The sequence below is a fragment of the Psammomys obesus genome, unplaced genomic scaffold, assembly GCF_907164565.1.
Source record: "Psammomys obesus unplaced genomic scaffold, mPsaObe1.curated_primary_1811, whole genome shotgun sequence".
NCBI classification, from domain to species: Eukaryota; Metazoa; Chordata; class Mammalia; order Rodentia; family Muridae; genus Psammomys; species Psammomys obesus.
Genome location: NW_026585504.1, coordinates 377,774 through 387,892, shown reverse-complemented (window position 1 = coordinate 387,892; position 10,119 = coordinate 377,774). Strand labels below are relative to the sequence as shown.

General features: G+C 49.8%; 1 protein-coding gene across 1 annotated transcript; it reads left to right on the top strand.

The window, feature by feature from the left end:
- The first annotated feature begins 2,545 nt into the window (after nucleotides 1–2,545).
- Suox (sulfite oxidase) lies at nucleotides 2,546–6,305 on the top strand. Its single transcript, XM_055601161.1, has 4 exons — nucleotides 2,546–2,611; nucleotides 3,835–3,897; nucleotides 4,123–4,300; nucleotides 4,495–6,305. Exons 2-4 carry the CDS (start codon nucleotides 3,845–3,847, stop codon nucleotides 5,902–5,904), a joined length of 1,641 nt encoding a protein of 546 aa, XP_055457136.1. The 5' UTR covers nucleotides 2,546–2,611; nucleotides 3,835–3,844; the 3' UTR covers nucleotides 5,905–6,305.
- Nucleotides 6,306–10,119: the final 3,814 nt, after the last annotated feature.

Genomic DNA, 10,119 nt, shown 5'->3' with positions numbered 1-10,119 from the left:
CTCTTGAACCATTGAGACTGGAAAGAGGAGTGTCATATCTGAACTATTAGAGAAGCAGTATGCAATAGTTTTTGCAGTTTGCTAGGAATACTAGTTTCTGAGTTGGATCTATAACCTAAAGATTGAAAAGAAAAACACACTGGGGAGATGGCTCAGCAGTTTAAAGCACTTGTGACCCTTGCAGAGGACCTGGGTTCAATATCATCCACAAGGTGACTCAGCCATCCATAACTCCAGCTCTAGGGTTTCTGATGTCTTAAAGGCACAGGGTACACATTGGTACACATACATGCATGCAGGAAAAACATGCATACAAATCCTAAAAAAAGAAAAACAGCTGGGTACAGTGACACTTGCCTGTAATTGCAGCTACTTAGGAAGGCTAACGCTGTAGAATGTGTTTAAAGGCATCTTAAATATTAGTTCAGCAAGACCATAAGTCCCAAAAAGAAAAAAAAAAAAAACTACTAAATTAACTTTGAGTGATGAAGTAACTTTTACCCCAACAAAAATAAAGTTTTACCTGGATCTGTTTCTTATTTCAACTTGAAGTCCTAATCTGTCATAGTCTAGAGAGGCCTGAAACACAGAACATGAAAAACCTAAGAGTCGGGGTATAGGTGCAAGAGTTCTTCCTGGCGGTGGTGGTGCATGCCTTTTAATCCCAGCACTTGGGAGGCACAGGCAGTCAGATCTCTGAGTTCCAGGTCAGCCTGGTCTGCATAGGACAGCCAAGGCTACACAGAGAGACCCTGTCTCAAACCAAAACAAACAAACAAAAAAAAAAAAAAAAAAAAAAAAACGTTTTAGGTGAGAAAGAATGTGCTTGGTGTCAGGCAGCCCTTACTTTCCAAGCCATTTTTCCTAACTCAGCAGCTGTGGGCCTTTGTGAAGTTAGCAATGCTTCAGCCTCTCCAGCTGTGACATGAAAAGAACTTGAAGTTTGAGCCAGGTGTATGGCACACCTCCATTCTCAGCACATGGGAGTCCAAGCCCATCTGAGCTGCAGGACATGCCAGCTCCATGTAATACAATTGGGTGGCATTAATAGATCGGGGAGGAAACCATACCAACTGTGTAATTATTTCCTTGACAGGCTCTTTGTGTGTAGTCCAGACTAGCCCCAGCTTTCCATGTGAGGAACATAGGCCTGCACTGTAATACCAGCTGAAACTTTTCAACAACAGTTAAGGTCTGGCAGTGGTGGCACACACCTTTAGTCCCAGCACTCAGAAGACAGAGGAAGACGGATCTCTGTGAATTCAGGGCCAGCCTGGGCTACAGAGCGAATTCCAGGATAGCTAGGACTATTCTGAAACCCTGGTGGGGGGGCGGGTTGTTGCAGCATTTTCATCCTGAAAACTTTAGAGCCGGCCAGTATCACCGCTTCACTGTACCTTCTCTGAGCACACTTCCCTGGTCGGGGTCTTTGTTTTGATTGCTCGAAAAAATCTGGAGAACTGAAAGGGAAAAGATGATCTTCCAATGTAAAGCTTTGTTTTAAAGCCGGATACAGTGGCGCACGGCTGTAATCCCAGCACTCAGAGGCAGAGGCAGGCGGGTCTGTGAGTTCGAGGCCAGCCTGGACTGCCAAGTAAGGCTACACAGAGAAAGCCTGTCTCAAAAAAGAAAAAAGTTTTGCTTTAAATTGATACGACTGGTCTCTAGAGGGCAGTCTATGAATTTTTGTTCCCGGGGCGCAGGTTAAGTGTCAAATTTTCAGTCCCTAGTAAATGGTAAAGAGTAATGACGAATTTTTCTACTTATGACCTTTGCTTTGATATACAATGTTTTATTTACTTTTGTTAAACTGCCAGTTTTTCTTGTTAAAGTAGATGCTTTTTAAAAAAATCACTACGTAAAATTTAAAGTCAGTGTTCAGGACTGGTTAAGGTGGCACGCTTTTAAGCCCGGCACTCTGGGTTCCCGGCCAGTCTGGCCTACAAAGCTAAACTCCAGACCAGCCAGGATTACGTAGTGAGACCTTGTTTCAAAATAAATAAATAAATAAATAAATAAATAAATAAATAAATAAATAAATAAATAAATAAATAAATGGTTTTTCAGTGTTTCTGATTTCGCACTTCAGAAATCCACTCTGAGGATCTCTAGCCACTATCTTAGGCGTTGTTTGTTGTTATTCCTAGCCGTGCTTTCCCTAAAACAAGCAGGGCTCAACAGCCGCAACACTAAAAACTGCTGAGGTGCGGGATACAGCCGCAGCACTGGGGTGGGGGGCTCCCCCATATCGTGCCCACCTCCGGAGCCCCGGTCACCCTCCGCTGCCTAGGTGCAGGGCGCCTGCGGGGCCTCCCGTTGCCCTACGGAACTGCGGTCTGCTCAACCCTGTGTGTCCGTGGACGGCACAGGCCTGCACCAGCCGGGAGCCGGTGACGCCCCGCCCCCGCCTCGCCGCCGGCCACCCGGCTACAGCTGCCAGTCCTGGTCGGGAACAGCTGCGAAGCTGGAGAGGCCAATGGCTGCGGCGCGGGCGAGGGGCGTGAGCACGCCTGCACACACGTGACGTCAAGGCCGAGCCCCGCCCCGGCTCGCTGGGATCGCTCGTCCCGCGCGGGGCGGGGGAATTGTTCTGCTGCCGACATCCAGCCCGGTAAGGGGACTGCGACCAGGAGGGAGAGGTGGGAGGGCGACGGTGGGTCCAAGGGGACCAGTGAGGCTCCAAATCTTAGGAGTAGCAGAAGGACCAGCACCTCCATTTACGATGTGCGGGTGCTCCTGGGGTCGCAGGCTGCTGTTCTGTCCAAATTCTGGACATAGACAACCCCCTCCCTAAAGCGTACCGGAAAGTAAGCGCTTGCACCGTGGAGTGGCAGGACACCCTTCCCAAACCTGGAGCCAGGCGGTAAAAGCGGGTTGCTGAAATTTAGGGTATATGTCAGGAAGAGCACTGATCCCCTTGGCCCAAGCAAAAAGCGAAGAATTCGCTCTTATTTCCATCTTCCTTCCTTCCCCATCCATAAGAGCCCCATCCCTAGCATCTCAGCAACCAGCAGCTTCTAACTTCTCTCCACTTTGACTCTCCTGGGTCAGAGCGGCACTGGGTTGTGAGGAAGACACTGCTGCAGGACAGAGGGCAGAAAAATTAACTTCCTTCACTAGCCCATCCCCTGACACCCTGGCCACTGACTGCTCGCTTTGCTGAAACCACCTGAATGGCATAGACTACAAGGTTAGGGTGGAGACTGTGAGCTGGGGTTGAGTTCCCAGGTCGGGTATTTATTTAGAGGGGTGGAGGAAGAGAAGAGGAAGGCCTGAGTGAATGTTATTACTTGTTTACTCTTCATTTCACTTCCTCTGGGTAGAGATGAGGATACAGGTTCGTGGAAACCTGCTTGTGTTGCCTGGGGAGCTGGTTAATGACAAGGCCTGGTTTTATAAACCCAAGGCAGCTTGCTTCTAGGGTTTGGGCCCCTTCACCCCATTAGGCTGCCACTGCTGCTCATCTCTATTTTCATCAGTCTCCCTTTAGATATAATTACAAGCTGTGTGAATGGGGATATAGCTCAGTGGTAGGGCTGTAACATTCTTAAGGCCTTAGATTCAATACCCAGTGTCATTAAAACACACACTCACACCAGCAAACCTGTATCTGTCCTCTAGTCCCTTGGCCTGGGGCATTGCTCTTTCTAGAGGCCTTTGTACTTTTCTGTCCGCACTCCACCCCCATTCCCTCTGAAGGGCTTCGAGTTTACTCTAAGAACCCATTTGGACCTTGTATTCTGAGCTCCCCCAAATGTTCCCCTCACAGAGACTTTTCTGGTTTTGAAACCTAGAATCTTCTTCATCTTCTTCTTCTTCTTCTTTTTCTTCTAGGTCCTCCACAATGCTGCTGCGGTTTTACCAAACTGTGGCTGCAGGGCTTCCTCAGGCCTTCAGGTAGGCTATCCCATTCCAAGACTTATCTCCTAGTCCATCTCATAATTGTCTTATCTGGCAGATATTTATCTTATCTGGCAGATAATATAGTGCAGAGGTAGGAGAAAGTGAAAGCCATATTTCACTGGTCCTACCCATCAGGAAGAAACTGAATTCCAACTGAAAACCAGTGACTAATGAGGGAGAGGCAGCCACAGGACTTCTTGTGCTACCTCTGTCTTCCAGAGTCAAGTCAATGCCCTTGAGGCTGTGCATTCAAGCATGCTCCACAAACGATTCAGCAAAGCCCCATCCTCCTGGCCTCACCTTCCCTGATGGTAACTCAAGGACCAGGGGATGGAGAGCCGTGGGAACCCTGCTCGGCCTCGGTGCGGTACTGGCCTATCATGAGCATCGGTGCAGGGTAAGCGGGAAGGGGCTTCAGTGTCGCGACAAAGGGGTCTTACGTGCCCTTGCCTATGACGGCTCTGTCTTCACGAACTGCAGAAATACTGCAGAAGTTCCCTTAACTTCCCAGGCTGACTGTGGGTGAGGTCAGAATGACCTAGAGTGATTTCATATTCTGTTCCTTTTGCTCTCTCCCTTCCCTACCCATAGGCTGCTCAGGAGGCACCACAGATGTACACTAAGGAGGATGTGCGTGCCCACAACAGCGCTGAAACTGGAGTCTGGGTGACTCTAGGCTCTGAGGTCTTTGATGTCACAACATTTGTGGACCTACATCCAGGTGGACCGTCAAAACTGATGCTAGCAGCTGGGGGTCCCCTAGAGCCTTTCTGGGCCCTGTATGCTGTTCACAACCAGCCTCATGTACGAGAGTTACTGGCTGAGTATAAGATTGGGGAACTGAACCCTGAAGATAAGTTGGCCCCCACCTTGGAGGCCTCTGACCCTTATGCTAATGATCCTATTCGTCATCCAGCCCTGAGGATTAATAGCCAGCGCCCCTTTAATGCAGAGCCTCCCCCTGAACTGCTAACAGAAAACTACATCACACCAAACCCTATTTTCTTCACCCGGAACCATTTGCCGGTACCTAACCTGGACCCAGACACCTATCGCTTGCATGTCGTAGGGGCACCTGGAGGCCAGTCACTGTCTCTGTCCCTGGATGATTTGTATAAGTTTCCCAAACATGAGGTCACTGTCACCCTACAGTGTGCTGGCAACCGGCGCTCTGAAATGAGTAAAGTCAAGGAAGTTAAAGGTCTGGAATGGAGAACAGGGGCCATCAGCACAGCACGCTGGGCCGGGGCACGGCTCTGTGATGTGTTAGCCCAGGCTGGTCACCAACTCTGTGAAACTGAGGCCCATGTCTGTTTTGAGGGGCTGGACTCAGACCCCACTGGGACTGCCTATGGAGCATCTATCCCTCTGGCTCGGGCCATGGACCCTGAAGCTGAGGTCCTCCTGGCATATGAAATGAACGGTCAGCCTCTGCCCCGAGACCACGGCTTCCCAGTGCGGGTGGTGGTTCCTGGAGTGGTTGGTGCCCGCCATGTCAAATGGCTGGGCAGAGTGAGCGTACAGTCAGAGGAAAGCCGTAGTCACTGGCAGAGGCGGGATTACAAAGGCTTCTGTCCGTCAGTGGACTGGGACACAGTAGACTTTGACCTGTCTCCGTCCATTCAGGAACTGCCTATCCAGTCAGCTATTACACAGCCTCAAGACGGCGCAATGGTAGAGTCAGGAGAGATGACTGTCAAGGGCTATGCATGGAGTGGTGGTGGCAGGGCTGTAATTAGAGTTGATGTGTCCACGGATGGCGGGCTGACCTGGCAGGAAGCCGAGCTAGAGGGGGAGGGACAGCAGCCCAGGAAAGCTTGGGCTTGGCGCATATGGCAGTTGAGAGTTCATGTGCCAGCTGGGCAAAAGGAATTGACCATCATTTGTAAAGCCGTGGATGACAGTTACAATGTGCAGCCAGACACTGTAGCCCCCATCTGGAACCTGCGAGGCGTACTCAGCAATGCCTGGCACCGCGTCCATGTTCAAGTAGTCCCATGAAAGCATGGGACACAGCCATTCCATGGGGCTGATGTCTCCTATCCAGTCCTCATTTTGCATTGCTCGGATTCTGCAGCCATATGTGCAGTGTGTAAGCACTGTCCATTACTGTTTCCTTTTTGTTTCTTTGTCTTGCTTTGGTTGTGTTGTTGTGTTTTGAGACAGGGTTTCACTGTGTTGCCCTGGCTCTTCTGGAATTTATTCTATAGACCAGGCTGTCCTGGAACTCAGATTTGCCTTCCTCTGCCTCCAAAGTGCTGGGAGTGCCACCAGAGCCCAGTGTATGCCACCAGCACCAGGCTACATAACTATTTTCTGTTGCCTCTGGGATGCAAAGGGGTTCCCCTCTTAGAGCTCTATTTTTAAAAATATGCCAATAAAAGCGTTTGTTATGACTGGAAGCTCCTGGGCCTGGACAGTGAACATGTTGCAAGAGGGAGTCCTAGGGGGAAGGATTTGCAGTGGCTGGAAGATGGAGGAGTGGGTCCCCCTTCTCAGGTCTGCTATCATCTGCATCACCACCTAAAATATTGACCGGGAGATACCTACCAAGAGAGAAGAGACTTTTTAAAAAAGTGTTTGGCACCCTCAAACCGTTTCCCCAGGCAGGATTTCTGCTCCCTAGGCAGGATTGACAAAGAATGCAAATATTGTCTTGAGGAGGGCAGCGGCAAACCTTGGCACCAGAGGCAGACGTTCTGGGGCACGTAGGGCGCCCCCTCAAAGTGCACCCTAGTTTGCAAATTAGATGCAGATGAAGGGATAAATCTGACTTAACGTCCACACAGCAGGGCCTTTTGGACTTAAATCTTTCGGCGCTCGGCTATTCTCCCCTAGCTCCTTTTTTTTCCCTCAGCAGTCTCCCGGGCTTGGGGGCGCTCGGAGTTTGGCCCAGTCGCCTGTCGCCTGGTAGTGGGACCGGAAGTTACTCAGGAGGGGGGCAATGGCCGTAATCGGGGGGGCTTCGTGGGGGGGTCGGTCCCTCCTCAGGTGAAGCCCCTGATGGAGATGGAGCCGCCACCGCTGAGCGCCCGGATCCCGGCTTCGGTCTGGCTGCCGCCGCCTCAGTGACCCCATTCCCCCCGCGCTGGGCCACCGGGGCCAGAGTGGGGGACTCCCCACCCCTCTTCTCCCACCCGACGCGGTCCTTCTCCCCCAACCCCCAATACCCTGTGCGCGCAGAGACGCCTCAGGTGAGTGAGGGGCGGGGCCCGCGCGAGGCGGGGGCGGGGCTTGGTCTTCGGGGCGGGGCTTTGGCGGGGCCGAGAAGTGAGGAGTCGCAGCCTGGGGGAGGGGCGGGCTGCGTCTGAGGGACAGGAGCTTGTGTGCAGCACCTTGCCCAGAAAAGGCTGAAGACAGACAGGAACGGACATGTGGGAAATAACTAGGACAGAACAGGGACAGAACGGCAAAAACAAAGCGGCTGAGGCCCGGAGAAGGCGGCAGGAAAAGACCCAGGCCTCCCTAGAACTGTCTCCAGGAGGCCGTGCAAGAGTGGGAGAGACGAGAGAATGGAGCACTGTTTGTACTTCTGTTTGGGTGAGAAGCCTGGAGAACTTGAGAAGCAGGGCTAGGAAGGAAAAGACCTCGGGAGCCCTGGAGAGGAACACGGGGGAAGCCCTATGGTAAACCTCCGAACGGGAGCCACACCAACTTGGGAACCAAAATGCCTCTTTCTGAGTATTAAAACCATCCTCAGTGTACCTCCTCATACAGAACCATCTCAGTTTTGTTTGTTTGTTTGTTTGTTGTTTTACCCTTTATATGTTAGAGTTGTATTGTGTGGGTTAGTGGTTTGGTTGGTTGGTTGGTGAGTGTAGGTGTATGAGTGGTTGTGTGTGTGTGTGTATGTGTGAGAGTGCAGGTTTCTGCGTGTGAGGGGGGAGTGACAGTGTGTATGTACAGCATAACTGCATGCCAGGGTGAGGACAACTTTGGAATCAGTTTTCTCTTTCCATCTTTACGTGGGTTCCAGGGATTGAACTGATGTCACAGGTTCCAAGGCAAGTGAGAATCATGGTTGGCTTTTCTGAGAGAGTCTCGTGTACCCCAGGCTGGCCCTGAATTACGAAGCTCACAATGATCTCCACCTCCTGAGCTTGTGATTCTCCTGCCTTAAACTTCAGAATGCTGGAATTGCAGGTTGTGTCTAGCTGAGTTTTCCTTCAGTTTCTCTGTGGGTTTTTGTTTATTTGGTTGGGGTTATGGTTGCTTGGTTGATTTGACACAGTATCTTTCTATGTCCCCCTCATTGTCCTGAAACTCAGTCTGTAGCCCACGTTGGCCTTAGTCTCGCAGAGATCCAGTCACCTTTTTCTGCTCCTGAGTTCAGGGATTAAAGGCATGTTCCTGCCTTTAATGACATGACCCATGCCATTAAAACTATGATAAGTTTTCTGTGTGGGGACTGGGATCTCATGTTTCCAAGGCTAGCTTCAAATTTGCTATAGCTGAGGATGACTTTGAACTTATGAAACTTCTGCCTCCATCTCTCAAGAGTAGGGATTACAGGCCATCACCACATAGGATTGTGTTTTATATTTAAATCATGACTAACCCTTTCTTGGGAAAAGCAGAATGTTCAGTGGAATGTGGACTTTCTGCTATGAGCTGTTTTAGGAAGGAGGTACCTCATTTGCTCCTCCAAGATCGAGATGATAAACTCTTATCAAGATCTGATTTATCAACGACTGGCCTATGTAAAGCCTTGCCCATCTTCTGTCTCCACACTCCCTTTTCCCATAAATGAAACTGTCAACTGTTACACCCCCTACTGGCAGGGACTGAGGCCCAGCTGAGCCATTGCCTACAGTGTCCCCTGCACTTCCTTAATCTTTGGGGGGAATTAAACTCAGGTAAAACCAATTTTTGTTTGTTTCAAGACAGAAAGAATTTTCCGATGAACCAGTATGAAGAAAACTGGTGGCTGGCAAGATGGCTTGGTGGTTGAAGGTGCCTGTCACCAAGCTTTGATGACCTAGCTTGAGTTCAATCCCCAGGACGCACAGGGTGGAAGGTAGAACCAGCTCTGAAATTTGTCCTCTAATTTCCAGATGCATGCTTGTGGTGTGCACACATAGTGTTTGCCTTGCGAGCATGAGGACCTGGGTTTGAACCTCCATCATCCATGTAAAAGCTGAGTGCCACAAACCACATCTGTAATCTCAGTGCTTTGGAGGACAGAGACAGATGGATTTCTGGATTCATTAACCATCCAGCCTAGCCAATGAATAACCTCCAGGTTCAGTGTGAGACTCTCTCAAAAAATAAACTGGGAGCCAGAGAGACGGCTCAGTGGTTAAGAACACTTGCTGCTTTTTGAGAAACCAAAGTTCAATTCTCAGCACCCACACAAGGGCTTGTAGCCAGCTCTGTGACTCCAATTCCAGGGGCTGTGAGACACTCTTCTTCCAGCCCTTGCAGGCAGTAGTCATGTACTTGGTACACGGACACACACATACATGCAAAACACCCTGTCTCAGTCACTGTTCTATTGCAGTGAAGAGATGAAGAGAAAGCATTTAAATGGAGGCTTGCTTATAGTTTCAGAGGTTAAGTCCATTATCAGCATGGCGGCATGCCAATAGTCACTGGAGCTACAAGAGACTGTGGCTTTTGAAACCTCAAAGCCCACCCCACTGACACACTTCCTCTAACAAGGCCACACAACCTATCCTGTCCATTCAACTAGTGCCACTCCTTTGTGACTAAGCATACAAATATATGAGTCTTTGGTGACTGTTATTCAAACCATCATACACATACAAAATATAATGGGGGAAAAAAACCTACATGGAGCCCAACATGGTGACACACATCTTTAATCCCAGCGCTCTGGAGACAGAGGCAGGGGGTCTCTGTGAGTTCAAAGCCAGTAAGAGCTACATAGTAAGATCCTCTTTCAAAAATAAAAGGGCTGGAGAGATGTTTTGCATGCAGGTATGATACCCTTGGGGGTCACAAGAGGGAATAAAATTCTCTTGAACTGAAGCTATAGTTATAAGCCACCATGTAGGTGCTAGTAATCAAACCTGTGAGTGCTCCTATCTGCTGAGGTGTCTCGTCTCTCCAGTACCTCCACTTTTGATAAGTAAGCATGTCTCAAAAATAAAATAATAAATTGAAGGAGCCCATGTGGTGGTGCACGCCTTTGATCTGAGCACTCGGGAGGCAGAAGCAAGCAGATCTCTGAGTTCGAGGCCAGCCTGGGCTACA